At 54.4% G+C, this 18,700-nt stretch overlaps 1 protein-coding gene and 1 pseudogene across 1 annotated transcript in view; one reads left to right on the top strand and one right to left on the bottom strand.

Moving 5' to 3' along the window:
- Positions 1-18,700, top strand: part of LOC133360679 (zinc finger protein Xfin-like) — a 265,251-nt pseudogene that overhangs the window by 58,135 nt on the left and 188,416 nt on the right.
- LOC133360850 (mucin-2-like) overlaps positions 1-18,700 on the bottom strand; it is a 106,803-nt gene that overhangs the window by 47,956 nt on the left and 40,147 nt on the right. Inside the window, exons 17-25 of the mRNA XM_061579752.1 lie at positions 17,724-17,853; positions 17,170-17,280; positions 10,018-10,147; positions 7,511-7,566; positions 6,087-6,190; positions 4,277-4,428; positions 2,959-3,097; positions 2,416-2,520; positions 664-861 (exon numbers count right to left, since the gene is read on the bottom strand). Of these exons, the coding sequence (XP_061435736.1) occupies positions 664-861; positions 2,416-2,520; positions 2,959-3,097; positions 4,277-4,428; positions 6,087-6,190; positions 7,511-7,566; positions 10,018-10,147; positions 17,170-17,280; positions 17,724-17,853 (1,125 nt within the window). The remainder of the gene's footprint in view (positions 1-663; positions 862-2,415; positions 2,521-2,958; positions 3,098-4,276; positions 4,429-6,086; positions 6,191-7,510; positions 7,567-10,017; positions 10,148-17,169; positions 17,281-17,723; positions 17,854-18,700) is intronic.

The following is an 18,700-nucleotide window of genomic DNA, read 5'->3' as shown; positions in this document are numbered from 1 at the left end:
AACACACGGCCATCATAATTTGCATCATTAGTGGACTGCACATCTCACCCCGAGTGTCACACTGTCGTCACCATCTCCTACAACAACTCCAAAAAAACATCACCGATGATAACACGGCCGAATCTCTCACACCACCATCCCAACGATCTGCACCGTCTTCACCATCATCATCATCTTCCACCACCACCATCTCCACCACCATCACCACCATCTCCACCACCATCACCACCATCTCCACCACCATCACCATCATCTCCACCACCATCTCCACCACCATCACCACCTTCTCCACCACCATCTCCACCATCTCCACCACCATCACCACCATCTCCACCACCATCACCACCATCTCCACCACCATCACCATCATCTCCATCACCACCATCTCCACCACCATCTCCACCACCATCACCACCACCTCTACCACGACCACCACAATCCCCACCACCATCACCACCATCTCCACCACCACGACCCTGACCCTGTACTCGGAGTCGAGCTTGATGAAGATGCTCGTGCATCGGTCCCACATGACCATGACGCTACCACCACCTCCACCACCATCACCACCACCACCTCCACCACCACCACCTCCACCACCACCACCCCCACCACGACCACCACCACCATCCCCACCACCACCACCTCCACAGTGACCCTGACCTTGTACTTGGAGTCGAGCTTGACGAAGATGCTCGTGCGCCGGTCCCACATGACCATGACTCCGATGGCGGTCTGCACGATGCGGTAGAGCCCCACCGAGTGGACGCTCAGCGAGTTGACGTCGGGGAGGACGCCGTCTCCGCCCACGGGAACCACCGTCACGTCCCCGTCCGCCATCTGAACCTCCACGTTGTAGGCCTGGGTGGAGCACGCCGCGGGCGGGGGGGGGGGACAGACAAACTAGCGGTCAGGGCAAGTAACACCACTGAAGCAGAGCAGCAAGATACATTAAAAATAAGTTGTCAGTTTTGTTGCCAGATAGAAGGGTAAAAAAACAATTATCATATTTTTTACTGGCAAATGAGGTTCCAATGGTGTAAATGCTTCACCCCGAGTTCTCATACTCTGATGGTGCATTGTCTTTGAGTTGTGCGCCTTTTGGCGTCATCTGGTCCAACGCCATGTGAGACTGGGCTCTGAGGAAAGCTGTCTCGGGTGTGGACCAATCAACTTCAAGGACAGTGCATACACTATCAGAGTTGTGTTTTTTGTTTGCATTATGACTGCAGGTATTGTGGTCTATGTAAACATGACTCCTTGTATAAAAAAAAGTTGTCAGTTTTGTTGCCAGATAGAAGGGTAAAAAAACAATTATCATATTTTTTACTGGCAAATGAGGTTCCAATGGTGTAAATGCTTCACCCCGAGCTCTCATACTCTGATGTGTATTGTCTTTGAGTTGTGCGCCTTTTGGCGTCATCTGGTCCAACGCCATGTGAGACTGGGCTCTGAGGAAAGCTGTCTCGGGTGTGGACCAATCAACTTCAAGGACAGTGCATACACTATCAGAGTTGTGTTTTTTGTTTGCATTATGACTGCAGGTATTGTGGTCTATGTAAACATGACTCCTTGTATAAAAAAAAGTTGTCAGTTTTGTTGCCAGATAGAAGGGTAAAAAAACAATTATCAAGATACATCAATTTTCGCCTTCACGAAATTTGTATTGAGTGCCACAAACGAGAAGCTTCTAGATGGGCGGCTTACCGCGTTGAGGCACTGCGCACAGTTTGCCCCACGTGGCCCATGTCACCGGCTCTCTGCTTCTTAGTCCGTACAATGGCTGTTCGCGTCATGTTCCGTGTGTCCGAATTCATCGTGTTATCGGCCATTTTACTTTTAAGAGTGACCCCTTCAAGTAGGAGTAGCGAGCGTGGGTCAACGTCGCCGGCTATTTACTCCGGCAGAAGAAACCGTGGCAAGCTGCGAGACTGGTCACCGAGCTGGACATCGTGACAAAAGCACGAGAAAGGAGGACACTTGGTAGACATTCATGGGGTGGGGGGGGGGGAGGTAGAGGTTCAACCAGAGGTCGCAAACTGGTTTTGATTCCTTACCCGTACCCGTACCCAGCCACACCAGGGTCACAAATGGGTACCCGTACCCATACCCAGCCGGGTACGGGTACCCGTTCCCTACCCGTACCCATACCCTACCCGAAATGAGTGACAAACGGTTACTCGCCAGTGACTCACGGTCTACCCGTACCCGGCCGCAACAGGGTCGCAAACGGCTACCCGTACCCGTACCCGGCCGGGTATCGGGTAGGGTACGGGTATCGGGTACCCGGTTGCGACCTCTGAGGTCAACCACCGCTACGTTTTCCAACTTGTATGTCCGTGTGTTGAACTTCTATCGCACCATACGGAGCCAGCCGTGCTAACGGAGGTGCGGGAGAGTCTCGCTTGCGCCCACCTTGATGAAGAAGCGCACCGACTTGGAGCAGGTGGTGCCCGCCGTGCCACAGTCCTCGTTGTCCGTGATGATCTGGAAGCTGCCCTCCTGGTTGGCGCAGTAGTCCTGTGTCCGGGGAGGGGTGGTGATGGTGGTGGTGGTTGAAGGGGAGCGGCACGGTTAGTCATGCGACCGCCGTAACCACCCACCAATGGCTGTGGTGGTTCTTGGAACCACACAGTCAACATCCAATCACAGTCACCATGCAATCATAGCCATTGTCCAATCACAGTCAACATCCAATCACAGTCACCATGCAATCACAGTCACCATGCAATCATAGCCATTGTCCAATCACAGTCAACATCCAATCACAGTCACCATGCAATCATAGCCATCATCCAATCACAGTCCACTCACAGTTATCCAATCACAGCTGTCTACTCACAGTCACTGTCCACTCGGTCACCGTCCAATCACAGTCATCATCCAATCGCAGTCGTCCACTCGCAGTCGTCCACTGGCAGTCACCGGTGACTAGTTGAGTGTCAGCTCCCCGCTCACCTGCACGACGCCGTAGTCGCACTTGCCGTCGAACACGAAGCGCTTGCCGTCGAAGGTGACGTAGTGGCCGTCCCCGTACATCTTGCAGGCTCCGGGGCACGGCTGGACGGTGCAGCTCCACACGCCGCCACTGCACACACTGCAAAGGCGAAGAAGATTCCACCAGTTTAGCCGTCGCCAGAGTGTCGGGGCAACTGCCGCTCTTTGTCATGTATAGACTCACACACCTAGACCCATAGACTCGCACGGAGATCCGTAGACTCACACAAGGACGCATAGACTCACACAGAGACCTGTAGACTCAGACAGAGACCCACAGACTTACACAGAGATCCATAGACTCACACAGAGACCCACAGACTCACACAAGGACGCATAGACTCAGACAGAGATCCATAGACTCGCACAGAGGCCCGTAGACTCACACAGAGACCCGTAGACTCGCACAGAGGAGACCAGTAGCAAGTGGTTAGGATGGGCGCTGGAGCGAGGAATACAATTAGGGGACCCCATGTCAACATTTTTCCTTCCTTCCCTGCACCCCCCCCCCCAACCTCTATTTGTCGTAAGCCAGCATCCTGGCCTTTTCGGCCCTTTCTAGAGGACCTGCCACAGGTGGCCACCCGGCCCTGGCCAACACCCTGGACCCGTGGCAGGCCTGGCCATGCGGGCATCTCACAGGGACTGTCTACCCCTCGTCACGACTGGAGCCAGAAACAGGCCACCGAACACAGAGAACCAGGCGGTACCGGTCCAGCTCCTGACAGAGGAGTGGCAGCCTCTCCTCCACATACACACATACAAGAATCAGTCCACCGGACCTTCTGAATTCCACAGAGATTCAGGTGGTACTGGTCGTGCTCCTGACAGAGAAGTGGCAGCCTCTCCTCCACATACACATACACAAGAATCAGTCCACCGGACCTTCTGAATTCCACAGAGATTCAGGCGGTACTGGTCGTGCTCCTGACAGAGGAGTGGCAGCCTCTCCTCCACATACACACATACAAGAATCAGTCCATCAGACCTTCTGAATGCTACAGAGAACCAGGCGGTACCGGTCCAGTTCTTGACAGAGGAGTGACAGCCTCTCCTCCACATACACACATACAAGAATCAGTCACACCAGACCTCCTGAATGCTACAGAGAACCATGCGGTACCGGTCCTGCTCCGGACAGAGGAGTGGCAGCCTCTCCTCCACATACACACTAGAAACAATCCACCAGACTTCCTGAATTCCACAGAGATTCAGGCGGTACCGGTCCAGCTCCTGACAGAGGAGTGGCAGCCTCTCCTCTGGTGACTCTAAGACGCACCACTCGTTGCAGTCGAGGTTGACGGACTCGCCCTTTCCGTAGACGCGGCCGTTGTGCAGGCAGGGGCAGTCCTCGGGCGCAACGCAGAAGCCTCCATCGTCCAAGACCAGCCCGGGAGCACAGGTGCAGCCAGACTCGCACACCACGGCCACCTGGTGTGTGTGTGGGAGAGAGGCGGGTTGCTGAGAGACGTTGACGTTTTTGTTGTAGTACAGATTTGTAGTAGTACAGAGTTAGACTGATGGCCTTAATCTAAGTTGTCTTGTCGTTGTTGTTGGTTGTTTGACTTGCATCCCACTGGGATGTTTGCACACAGCGTTGGTGTGTACGGTGATTTTTCTGCAACATTTTGCTGTCTTTTCTTGGATTTTCTGTTTGCACTCAGTCACATATTAACTTTAAGATGTTTTCTTGTTCATGTTTTTGTTTTTTTTGTTTGTTGCGGTTGCACCCGATTCAAGAGCCGAATGGCTCACAGGGCTACACCTAATACATGAAACTTGAAAACTTGAAACTTGACACACACCACGGACACACACGCTGCCATTCTCGCGGTGGCCCACAGTGTGTGCGCGTGTCCACAATCGAGACGTTTTTGTTAATTCTTTGGGGTCACATCGCGTGAATAAAGTGCCAACCTGCGCGCGAGTGAGCCCGGGGAACGATGTCGGCTTAGGGGGTGTGCGAGCATCGTGGATCAAGGGGAAATACAAACAAACAACAACAACAACCATTGGAACGATAATTGGTTTTTTACCCTTCTATCTGGCAACAAAACTGACACCTTTTTACAAGGAGTCATGTTTGCATAGACCACAATACCTGCAGTCATAATGCAAACAAAAAACATAACTCTGATAATGTATGTGCACTGTCCTTGAAGTTGATTGGTCCACACCCGAGACAGCTTTCCTCAGAGCCCAGTCTCACATGGCGTTGGACCAGATGACGCCAAAACTGTCCTTGAAGTTGACCAATCAACTTCAAGGACAGTGCACATTATCAGAGTTATGTCTTTTGTTTGTATTATGACTGCAGGTATTGTGGTCTATGCAAACATGACTCCTTGTAAAAATGTGTCAGTTTTGTTGCCAGATAGAAGGATAAAAAAACAATGATCAAACAACGCAAGATGGAAGCCACCCCCCCCCCCCCCCCCCCCCCCCAGGGAATTACTTGGCTGGAGAGCTCAACGATTTGGGGAAAACATCCAATTGTGATTTGTTTAAGTCAAGCTTCAGTTCAATATTCACTGTGTAATAGATTTAGAACACGTGATGGAGCATTACCACGTGATGCCTTCAAAATATGAACTGCTCTATATATTCTAATGCAAGGATGAGAACTTAAAGATATGAATTGCTTTGCTTTTAAAATGTATTTATTAAAATGTTTCAATTGAAATAGAACATTTGTTAAGTTAAATAAATATGCTGCTGCTGATGATGATGCTGCTGATGATAATCCTGCTGCTGCTGATACTGCCACTGATGATGATGCTGCTGCTGCTGATGATGATGATGCTGCTGATGCTGCTGCTGCTGATGATGCCGCTGCTGCTGCTGATGATGCTGCTGATGATACTACTGCTGATGATGCTGCTGATGATGATACTGCTGATGATGCTGCTGATGATGATACTGCTGTTGATGCTGCTGATGATGATGATGCTGCTGATGATGCTGCTGCCACTGATGATACTGCTGCTGCTGATGATGCTGATGATGCTGCTGCTGCTGATGATGATACTGCTGATACTGCTGATGCTGCTGCTGATGATGCTGATGATGCTGATCGGGACGAGACTCACGCAGGGCAGGCTGAGCGAGCGGCAGCTCCTCTCGCAGGCCTTGCCCAGGTCTCCGTCGGGCAGCGCCGAGCAGTTCACGTAGACCTGGGGCTTCCCACACACCTCTAGAGTGGGAGGGGAGGGGGAGGAGGACACATCATCAGAATTCTAGATTTGAAGCTTTCGTGACTGCAAGGAATCACACTGTTAATTTTTTCGGTAAAGTCACCATGTAGGTAAAAAAAATTGAAATTAAAATTAATAAAAAATAAATAAAACAATAAAAATCACGACGTTTCGGAGGCAAGACAAGTCTCCGTCATCAGGTGGGACCCTCACAGCCAGATTTGCTGCATCAAGTGCTAACAGATAGGTGAAATTCCTCCCCGTAGAGGGTATTAATTCTAGATTTGAAGCTTTCGTGAATGCAAGGAATCATACTCTTAGTTCTTTCGGTAAAGTCACCATGTAGGTAAAAAAATGTGAAATTCAAATTTAAAAAAAATCACGACGTTTCGGAGGCAACACAAGTCTCCGTCATCAGGTGGGACCCTCACAGCCAGATTTGCTGCACATCATCAGAAGCCTCGTCCACGTGATCACCTTTGCACGTCGTGAGAATTGTATTTTATAATGTTTTATTTTTATTATTTCCCTTCTACGTGGTGACTTTACCGAAAGAACCAAGAAGATGAATCCAATGGTGTAAATGCTTCACCCCGAGCTCTCATACTCTGATGGTGCATTGTCTTTGAGTTGTGCGCCTTTTTGCGTCATCTGGTCCAACACCATGTGAGACTAGGCTCTAAGGAAAGCTGTCTCGGGTGTGGACCAATCAACTTCAAGGACAGTGCACATACATTATCAGAGTTGTGTCTTTTGTTTGCATTATGACTGCAGGTATTGTGGTCTATGCAAACATGACTCCTTGTAAAAAAAGTTGTCAGTTTTGTTGCCAGATAGAAGGGTAAAAAACCAATTATCATATTTTTTCTTCTGGAAAATGAGGTTCCAATGGTGGAAACGTTTTCATCCTCTCGTGGCAAACCCCACACCCACAGTTGAGGGCTTGTTGTGGTGGTGGTTGTGGTGGTGGTGGTTGTGGTGGTGGTTGTGGTGGTGGTAGTTGTGGTGGCGGTGGTGGTGGTGGTTGTGGTTGTGGTTGTGGTTGTTGTGGTTGTGGTTGTGGTGGTGGTGGTGGTGGTGATGGTTGTGGTTGTGGTTGTTGTGGTGTTGGTAGTTGTGGTGGCGGTGGTGGTGGTGATGGTTGTGGTTGTGGTTGTTGTGGTGGTGGTAGTTGGTGGTGGTGGTGGTGGTGGTGATGGTTGTGGTTGTGGTTGTTGTGGTGGTGGTAGTTGTGGTGGTGGTGGTGGTGGTTGTGGTGGTGGTGGTGGTTGTGGTGGTTGTGGTGGTTGTGGTGGTGGTTTTGGTGCACCCCGTCTCACCTTGCTGCTGCTGCTGCTTGGGGTTTTCACAGTGGAGTACTCCGGACTTGCACACGCTGTGACACACACAGTGACACACACAGTGACACACACACATAGTGACATAGTGACACACACACACACAGTGACACACACAGAGACACACACACACACAGTGACACACACAGTGACACACACAGTGACACACACACACATAGTGACACACACACACAGTGACACACACACACGCTGTGACAGACACAGTGACACACACAGTGACACACACACACACAGTGACATAGTGACACACACACACACATAGTGACACACACACACACATAGTGACATAGTGACACACACAGTGACACACACACACATAGTGACATAGTGACACACACAGTGACACACACAGTGACACACACACACACACACAGTGACATAGTGACACACACAGTGACACACACAGTGACACACACAGAGACACACACACACACAGTGACACACACAGTGACACACACAGTGACACACACACGCTGTGACACACACAGTGACACACACACACACAGTGACATAGTGACACACACAGTGACACACACACATAGTGACATAGTGACACACACAGTGACACACACACACATAGTGACATAGTGACACACACAGTGACACACACAGTGACACACACACACACAGTGACATAGTGACACACACAGTGACACACACACACATAGTGACATAGTGACACACACAGTGACACACACACACATAGTGACATAGTGACACACACAGTGACACACACACACATAGTGACATAGTGACACACACAGTGACACACACACACATAGTGACATAGTGACACACACAGTGACACACACACACACAGTGACACACACACACGCTGTGACACACACAGTGACACACACAGTGACACACACACACATAGTGACATAGTGACACACACACACACATAGTGACATAGTGACACACACAGTGACACACACACACACATAGTGACATAGTGACACACACAGTGACACACACACACACATAGTGACATAGTGACACACACAGTGACACACACACACATAGTGACATAGTGACACACACAGTGACACACACACATAGTGACACTGTGACACACACAGTGACACACACACACATAGTGACATAGTGACACACACAGTGACACACACACACACACACATAGTGACATAGTGACACACACAGTGACACACACACACATAGTGACATAGTGACACACACAGTGACACACACACTCACATAGTGACACACACACACACAGTGACACACACACACACAGTGACACACACAGTGACACACACAGTGACACACACACACATAGTGACACACACACACAGTGACACACACACGCTGTGACACACACAGTGACACACACAGTGACACACACACACAGTGACATAGTGACACACACAGTGACACACACAGTGACACACACACAGTGACACACACAGTGACACACACACACACAGTGACACACACAGTGACACACACACGCTGTGACACACACACACACACAGTGACAGTGACACACACAGTGACACACACACACACAGTGACAGTGACACACACAGTGACACACACACACACATAGTGACATAGTGACACACACAGTGACACACACACACACATAGTGACATAGTGACACACAGAGACACACACACACAGTGACAGTGACACACACAGTGACACACACACATAGTGACATAGTGACACACACAGTGACACACACACACACATAGTGACATAGTGACACACACAGTGACACACACACGGTGTGACACACACAGAGACACACACACACTGGGTGGGTGACTGGTTGGGTGACTGGGTGGGTGATTGGGTGGGTGACTGGGTGGGTGGGTGACTGGGTGGGTGACTGGGTGGGTGGGTGACTGGGTGGGTGGGTGACTGGGGGAGTGACTGGGTGGGTGACTGGGTGGGTGGGTGACTGGGGGGGGTGACCGGGTGGGTGACTGGGTGGGTGACTGGGTGGTTGGCTGGGTGGGTGGATGACTGGGTGGGTGACTAGGTGAGTGACTGGGTGGGTGACTGGGTGGGTGGGTGACTGGGTGGGTGGGTGACTGGGTGACTGTGTGGGTAGGTGACTGGGTGGGTTGTTGACTGGGTAGGTGACTGGGTGGGTGACTGGGTGGGTGACTGGGTAGGTGACTGGGTGGGTGACTGGGTGACTGTGTGGGTGGGTGACTGGGTGGGTGACTGGGTGGGTGGGTGACTGGGTAGGTGACTGGGTGGGTGACTGGGTGGGTGGGTGACTGGGTGGGTGACTGGGTGGGTGACTGAGTGGGTGACTGGATGGGTGACTGGGTGGGTGACTGGGTGAGTGACTGGGTGAGTGGGTGGGTGACTGGGTGGGTGACTGGGTGGGTTCGGTGACTGGGTGGGTGACTGTGTGGGTGGGTGACTGGGTGGGTGACTGGACGGGTGCTGCAGCAGTGTCGGTGCCAGGCTAGGTGCACCCCGCTCCTCACCATCTCTGACTGCCGCTCTCGTAGCTCTGACCGGGTGGAACCACGCGGTTTCCCGCGTAGCAGGGGCAGCCCTCGGGAGGCACGCAGCTGCCCTCGGGCTCCAGCAGCTGCCCCTCGGGGCACAGGCAGCCTGCCCCCACACAGCAAGGGGCAGCGGTCACCACGGGCAGCCTTGGGCAGGCCGGAGGCGAGGGTTGTCGCGGTAGCGAGCGTCACTCCGTGGTGCGCTGTGACTGTACGGTGTGACTGTGTGGTGTGGTGTGACTGTGTGGTGTGGTGTGACTGTGCGGTGTGACTGTGTGGTGTGACTGTACGGTGTGACTGTGTGGTGTGGTGTGACTGTGTGGTGTGGTGTGACTGTGCGGTGTGACTGTGTGGTGTGGTGTGACTGTGTGGTGTGACTGTGTGGTGTGGTGTGACTGTGTGGTGTGACTGTGTGGTGTGGTGCGGTGTGACTGTGTGGTGTGACTGTGTGGTGTGACTGTGTGGTGTGGTGTGACTGTGTGGTGTGGTGTGACTGTGCGGTGTGACTGTACGGTGTGACTGTGTGGTGTGGTGTGACTGTGTGGTGTGACTGTGTGGTGCGGTGTGGTGTGGTGTGACTGTGTGGTGTGACTGTGTGGTGTGACTGTGTGGTGCGGTGTGGTGTGGTGTGACTGTGTGGTGTGACTGTGTGGTGCGGTGTGGTGTGGTGTGACTGTGTGGTGTGACTGTGTGGTGTGACTGTGTGGTGCGGTGTGACTGTACGGTGTGACTGTGTGGTGTGGTGTGACTGTGTGGTGTGACTGTGTGGTGTGGTGTGACTGTGTGGTGTGACTGTACGGTGTGACTGTGTGGTGTGGTGTGACTGTGTGGTGTGGTGTGACTGTGCGGTGTGACTGTGCGGTGTGACTGTGTGGTGTGGTGTGGTGTGGTGTGACTGTGTGGTGTGGTGTGACTGTGTGGTGTGACTGTGTGGTGTGGTGTGACTGTACGGTGTGACTGTGTGGTGTGGTGTGACTGTGTGGTGTGGTGTGACTGTGTGGTGTGGTGTGGTGTGACTGTGTGGTGTGGTGTGACTGTGTGGTGTGACTGTGTGGTGTGGTGTGACTGTGTGGTGTGGTGTGACTGTGTGGTGTGGTGTGACTGTGTGGTGTGGTGTGACTGTGTGGTGTGACTGTGTGGTGTGACTGTGTGGTGCGGTGTGACTGTACGGTGTGACTGTGTGGTGTGGTGTGACTGTGTGGTGTGACTGTGTGGTGTGGTGTGACTGTGTGGTGTGACTGTGTGGTGTGACTGTGTGGTGCGGTGTGACTGTACGGTGTGACTGTGTGGTGTGGTGTGACTGTGTGGTGTGACTGTGTGGTGTGGTGTGACTGTGTGGTGTGACTGTGTGGTGTGACTGTGTGGTGTGGTGTGACTGTACGGTGTGACTGTGTGGTGTGGTGTGACTGTGTGGTGTGGTGTGACTGTGCGGTGTGACTGTGCGGTGTGACTGTGTGGTGTGGTGTGGTGTGGTGTGACTGTGTGGTGGGGTGTGACTGTGTGGTGTGACTGTGTGGTGTGGTGTGACTGTACGGTGTGACTGTGTGGTGTGGTGTGACTGTGTGGTGTGGGTGTGACTGTGTGGTGTGGTGTGGTGTGGTGTGACTGTGTGGTGTGGGTGTGACTGTGTGGTGTGACTGTGTGGTGTGGTGTGACTGTGTGGTGTGGTGTGACTGTGTGGTGTGGGTGTGACTGTGCGGTGTGACTGTGGCGGTGTGACTGTGTGGTGTGGTGTGGTGTGACTGTGTGGTGTGAGTGTGTGGTGTGACTGTGCGGTGTGACTGTGTGGTGTGACTGTGTGGTGTGGTGTGACTGTGTGGTGTGACTGTGTGGTGTGACTGTCGGTGTGACTGTGTGGTGTGACTGTGTGGTGTGACTGTGCGGTGTGACTGTGTGGTGTGACTGTGTGGTGTGGTGTGACTGTGCGGTGTGACTGTGTGGTGTGGTGTGACTGTGTGGTGTGACTGTGTGGTGTGGTGCGGTGTGACTGTGTGGTGTGACTGTGTGGTGTGACTGTGTGGTGTGGTGTGACTGTGTGGTGTGGGTGTGACTGTGCGGTGTGACTGTACGGTGTGACTGTGTGGTGTGGTGTGACTGTGTGGTGTGACTGTGTGGTGTGACTGTGTGGTGTGACTGTGTGGTGCGGTGTGGTGTGGTGTGACTGTGTGGTGTGACTGTGTGGTGTGACTGTGTGGTGCGGTGTGGTGTGGTGTGACTGTGTGGTGTGACTGTGTGGTGCGGTGTGGTGTGGTGTGACTGTGTGGTGTGACTGTGTGGTGGTGACTGTGTGGTGCGGTGTGACTGTACGGTGTGACTGTGTGGTGTGTGTGACTGTGTGGTGTGACTGTGTGGTGTGGTGTGACTGTGTGTGTGACTGTACGGTGTGACTGTGTGGTGTGTGGACTGTGTGGTGTGGTGTGACTGTGCGGGTGTGACTGTGCGGTGTGACTGTGTGGTGTGGTGTGGTGTGGTGTGACTGTGTGGTGTGGTGTGACTGTGTGGTGTGACTGTGTGGGTGTGGTGTGACTGTACGGTGTGACTGTGTGGTGTGGTGTGACTGTGTGGTGTGGTGTGACTGTGTGGTGTGGTGTGACTGTGTGGTGTGGTGTGACTGTGTGGTGTGACTGTGTGGTGTGGTGTGACTGTGTGTGTGGTGTGACTGTGTGGTGTGGTGTGACTGTGCGGTGTGACTGTGTGGTGTGGTGGTGACTGTGTGGTGTGACTGTGTGGTGTGACTGTGTGGTGCGGTGTGACTGTACGGTGTGACTGTGTGGTGTGGTGTGACTGTGTGGTGCGGTGTGACTGTACGGTGTGACTGTGTGGTGTGGTGTGACTGTGTGGTGTGACTGTGTGGTGTGGTGTGACTGTGTGGTGTGACTGTGTGGTGTGACTGTGTGGTGTGGTGTGACTGTACGGTGTGACTGTGTGGTGTGGTGTGACTGTGTGGTGTGGTGTGACTGTGCGGTGTGACTGTGCGGTGTGACTGTGTGGTGTGGTGTGGTGTGGTGTGACTGTGTGGTGTGGTGTGACTGTGTGGTGTGACTGTGTGGTGTGGTGTGACTGTACGGTGTGACTGTGTGGTGTGGTGTGACTGTGTGGTGTGGTGTGACTGTGTGGTGTGGTGTGGTGTGGTGTGACTGTGTGGTGTGGTGTGACTGTGTGGTGTGACTGTGTGGTGTGGTGTGACTGTGTGGTGTGGTGTGACTGTGTGGTGTGGTGTGACTGTGCGGTGTGACTGTGCGGTGTGACTGTGTGGTGTGGTGTGGTGTGGTGTGACTGTGTGGTGTGAGTGTGTGGTGTGACTGTGCGGTGTGACTGTGTGGTGTGACTGTGTGGTGTGGTGTGACTGTGTGGTGTGACTGTGTGGTGTGACTGTGCGGTGTGACTGTGTGGTGTGACTGTGTGGTGCGGTGTGACTGTGTGGTGTGGTGTGACTGTGTGGTGTGACTGTGTGGTGTGGTGTGACTGTACGGTGTGACTGTGTGGTGTGGTGTGACTGTGTGGTGTGGTGTGACTGTGTGGTGTGGTGTGGTGTGGTGTGACTGTGTGGTGTGGTGTGACTGTGTGGTGTGACTGTGTGGTGTGGTGTGACTGTGTGGTGTGGTGTGACTGTGTGGTGTGGTGTGACTGTGCGGTGTGACTGTGTGGTGTGGTGTGGTGTGGTGTGACTGTGTGGTGTGAGTGTGTGGTGTGACTGTGCGGTGTGACTGTGTGGTGTGACTGTGTGGTGTGGTGTGACTGTGTGGTGTGACTGTGTGGTGTGACTGTGCGGTGTGACTGTGTGGTGTGACTGTGTGGTGCGGTGTGACTGTGTGGTGTGGTGCGGTGTGACTGTGTGGTGTGACTGTGTGGTGTGGTGTGGTGTGACTGTGTGGTGTGACTGTGTGGTGTGGTGTGGTGTGACTGTGTGGTGTGACTGTGTGGTAGTGCGGTGTGACTGTGTGACTGTGTGGTGTGACTGTGTGGTGTGACTGTGTGGTGTGGTGTGACTGTGTGGTGTGACTGTGTGGTGTGACTGTGTGGTGTGGTGTGACTGTACGGTGTGACTGTGTGGTGTGGTGTGACTGTGTGGTGTGGTGTGACTGTGCGGTGTGACTGTGCGGTGTGACTGTGTGGTGTGGTGTGGTGTGGTGTGACTGTGTGGTGTGGTGTGACTGTGTGGTGTGACTGTGTGGTGTGGTGTGACTGTACGGTGTGACTGTGTGGTGTGGTGTGACTGTGTGGTGTGGTGTGACTGTGTGGTGTGGTGTGGTGTGACTGTGTGGTGTGGTGTGACTGTGTGGTGTGACTGTGTGGTGTGGTGTGACTGTGTGGTGTGGTGTGACTGTGTGGTGTGGTGTGACTGTGCGGTGTGACTGTGCGGTGTGACTGTGTGGTGTGGTGTGGTGTGGTGTGACTGTGTGGTGTGAGTGTGTGGTGTGACTGTGCGGTGTGACTGTGTGGTGTGACTGTGTGGTGTGGTGTGACTGTGTGGTGTGACTGTGTGGTGTGACTGTGCGGTGTGACTGTGTGGTGTGACTGTGTGGTGCGGTGTGACTGTGTGGTGTGGTGTGACTGTGTGGTGTGACTGTGTGGTGTGGTGTGACTGTACGGTGTGACTGTGTGGTGTGGTGTGACTGTGTGGTGTGGTGTGACTGTGTGGTGTGGTGTGGTGTGACTGTGTGGTGTGGTGTGACTGTGTGGTGTGACTGTGTGGTGTGGTGTGACTGTGTGGTGTGGTGTGACTGTGTGGTGTGGTGTGACTGTGCGGTGTGACTGTGTGGTGTGGTGTGGTGTGGTGTGACTGTGTGGTGTGAGTGTGTGGTGTGACTGTGCGGTGTGACTGTGTGGTGTGACTGTGTGGTGTGGTGTGACTGTGTGGTGTGACTGTGTGGTGTGACTGTGCGGTGTGACTGTGTGGTGTGACTGTGTGGTGCGGTGTGACTGTGTGGTGTGGTGCGGTGTGGACTGTGTGGTGTGACTGTGTGGTGTGGTGTGGTGTGACTGTGTGGTGTGACTGTGTGGTGTGGTGTGGTGTGACTGTGTGGTGTGACTGTGTGGTGTAGTGCGGTGTGACTGTGTGGTGCGGTGTGACTGTGTGGTGTGGTGTGACTGTGTGGTGTGGTGTGACTGTGTGGTGTGGTGTGACTGTGTGGTGTGGTGTGACTGTGTGGTGTGGTGTGACTGTGTGGTGTGGTGCGGTGTGACTGTGTGGTGTGGTGTGGTGTGACTGTGCGGTGTGACTGTGTGGTGTGGTGTGACTGTGTGGTGTGACTGTGTGGTGTGGTGTGGTGTGACTGTGTGGTGTGACTGTGTGGTGTGGTGTGGTGTGACTGTGTGGTGTGGTGCGGTGTGACTGTGTGGGGTGGTGTGACTGTGTGGTGTGGTGTGACTGTGTGGTGTGGTGTGACTGTGTGGTGTGGTGTGACTGTGTGGTGTGACTGTGTGGTGTGGTGTGACTGGTGGTGTGGTGTGACTGTGTGGTGTGGTGTGACTGTGTGGTGTGGTGTGACTGGTGCGGTGTGACTGGTGCGGTGTGACTGGTGGTGCTGGTGTGGTGTGACTGTGTGTGTTGTGTGTGTGGTGTGTGACTGTGCGGTGTGACTGTGTGGTGTGACTGTGTGGTGTGACTGTGTGGTGTGACTGTGTGGTGTGGTGTGACTGTGTGGTGTGGTGTGACTGTGTGGTGTGACTTTGTGGTGTGACTGTGTGGTGTGGTGTGACTGTGTGGTGTGACTGTGTGGTGTGGTGTGACTGTGTGGTGTGGTGTGACTGTGTGGTGCGGTGTGACTGTGTGGTGTGGTGCGGTGTGACTGTGTGGTGTGACTGTGTGGTGTGACTGTGTGGTGTGGTGTGACTGTGTGGTGTGACTGTGTGGTGTGGTGTGGTGTGACTGTGTGGTGTGACTGTGTGGTGTGGTGCGGTGTGACTGTGTGGGCGGTGTGACTTGTGGTGTGACTGTGTGTGCTGGTGTGGTTGTGACTGTGTGGTGTGGTGTGGTGTGACTGTGTGGTGTGGTGTGACTGTGTGGTGTGACTGTGTGGTGGTGTGACTGTGTGGTGTGACTGTGTGGTGTGACTGTGCGGTGTGACTGTGTGGTGTGGTGTGACTGTGTGGTGTGACTGTGTGGTGTGACTGTGTGGTGTGACTGTGTGGTGTGGTGTGACTGTGTGGTGTGACTGTGTGGTGTGACTGTGCGGTGTGACTGTGTGGTGTGGTGTGACTGTGTGGTGTGACTGTGTGGTGTGGTGTGACTGTGTGGTGTGACTGTGTGGTGTGGTGCGGTGTGACTGTGTGGTGTGGTGTGACTGTGTGGTGTGACTGTGTGGTGTGACTGTGTGGTGTGGTGTGGTGTGACTGTGTGGTGTGACTGTGTGGTGTGGTGCGGTGTGACTGTGTGGTGCGGTGTGACTGTGTGGTGTGGTGTGACTGTGTGGTGTGACTGTGTGGTGTGGTGTGGTGTGACTGTGTGGTGTGGTGTGACTGTGTGGTGTGACTGTGTGGTGTGGTGTGGACTGTGTGGTGTGACTGTGTGGTGTGGTGCGGTGTGACTGTGTGGTGCGGTGTGACTGTGTGGTGTGGTGTGACTGTGTGGTGTGACTGTGTGGTGTGGTGTGGTGTGACTGTGTGGTGTGGTGTGACTGTGTGGTGTGACTGTGTGGTGTGGTGTGACTGTGTGGTGTGACTGTGTGGTGTGACTGTGCGGTGTGACTGTGTGGTGTGGTGTGACTGTGTGGTGTGACTGTGTGGTGTGACTGTGTGGTGTGACTGTGTGGTGTGACTGTGTGGTGTGACTGTGTGGTGCGGTGTGACTGTGTGGTGTGGTGTGACTGTGTGGTGTGACTGTGTGGTGTGGTGTGACTGTGTGGTGTGACTGTGTGGTGTGACTGTGTGGTGTGACTGTGTGGTGTGACTGTGTGGTGTGACTGTGTGGTGCGGTGTGACTGTGTGGTGTGGTGTGACTGTGTGGTGTGGTGTGACTGTACGGTGTGACTGTGTGGTGTGGTGTGACTGTGCGGTGTGACTGTGTGGTGTGACTGTGTGGTGTGGTGTGACTGTGTGGTGCGGTGTGACTGTGTGGTGTGACTGTGTGGTGCGGTGTGACTGTGTGGTGTGACTGTGTGGTGTGACTGTGTGACCCCGTGGTACCGGAGTAGGGGACGTCTCCGTCGCAGGCGGCGTGCTCCACAAACCCGTGGCAGGTCTTGGAGCAGGCGCTCGGAGCCTCGCCCAGCAGCTGCCCAGCCGGGCACGACTCTTCTACACGGCCACAGATACAGCAGAGTCATCCACATCGTCAACATCATCATCCATCGTGGGCCATCATCATCCATCATCATCATCCATCATGAGCCATCATCATCCATCATGATCCATCATCATCATCATCATGATCCATCATCATCCATCATCCATCATCATCATCATCCATCGTCATCATCCATCGTCATCATCATCATCATCCATCATCATTATCATCATCATCATCCATCATCATTATCATCATCCATCATCATCAGCCACATCATCATCCATCACGATCCATCATCATCATCACCACCATCATCACGATCCCCACTACTCACCGCAGACGCCGCTGCCCCAGTTGGCGACGGGGACGCCGCATCATCCACATCATCATCATGATCCATCATCCATCATCATCATGAGCCATCATCATCACCATCACCCCCACTACTCACCACAGACGCCGCTGCCCCAGTTGGCGACGGGGACGCCGCGCCTGCCACAGGCTCGCGCCAGGGAGCCCAGCGCACCACAAAACTTCTCCCGGCTCCGGCTCGTGGAGTGGCAGACGTCCATCTCGCAGTTCTACACGGGGGGTGGGTACACGGGGGGTGGGTACACGGGGGGTGGGTACACGGGGGGTGGGTACACGGGGGTGGGTACACGGGGGGTGGGTACACGGGGGGTGGGTACACGGGGGTGGGTACACGGGGGGTGGGTACACGGGGGGGCGGGTACACGGGGGGCGGGTACACGGGGGGCGGGTACACGGGGGGTGGGTACACGGGGTGGGTACACGGGGTGGGTACACGGGGTGGGTACACGGGGGGGGTGTACACGGGGGGTGGTACACGGGGGTGGGTACACGGGGGTGGGTACACGGGGGGTGGGTACACGGGGGTGGGTACACGGGGGGTGGTACACGGGGGGTGGGTACACGGGGGTGGTACACGGGGGTGGGTACACGGGGTGGGTACACGGGGGTGGGTACACGGGGGTGGGTACACGGGGGTGGGTACACGGGGTGGGGTACACGGGGGTGGGGTACACGGGGGTGGGTACACGGGGGGGGGTACACACGGGGGGGTACAACGGGGGGTGGGTACACGGGGTGGGTACACGGGGGGCGGGTACACGGGGGGCGGGTACACGGGGTGGTACACGGGGTGGGTACACGGGGGTGGGTACACGGGGGTGGGTACACGGGGTGGGTACACGGGGGGGTACACGGGGGCGGGTACACGGGGGGTGGGTACACGGGGGGTGGGTACACGTGTGTGGGTACACGGGTGTGTGTGTACACGGGGGGTGGGTACACGGGGTGGGTACACGTGTGTGGGTACACGGGGGGTGGGTACACGGGTGGGGTACCGGGGGTGGTACACGGGGGGTGGGTACACGTGGTGGGTACACGGGGGTGGTACACGGGGGG

Source organism: Lethenteron reissneri, chromosome 69 (assembly GCF_015708825.2).
Source record: "Lethenteron reissneri isolate LAM-NWPU_2019-01 chromosome 69, ASM1570882v1, whole genome shotgun sequence".
Lineage (NCBI taxonomy): Eukaryota > Metazoa > Chordata > Hyperoartia > Petromyzontiformes > Petromyzontidae > Lethenteron > Lethenteron reissneri.
The sequence above is the reverse complement of the archived record's forward strand: the minus strand, read 5'-3'. Positions and strand labels throughout refer to the sequence as shown.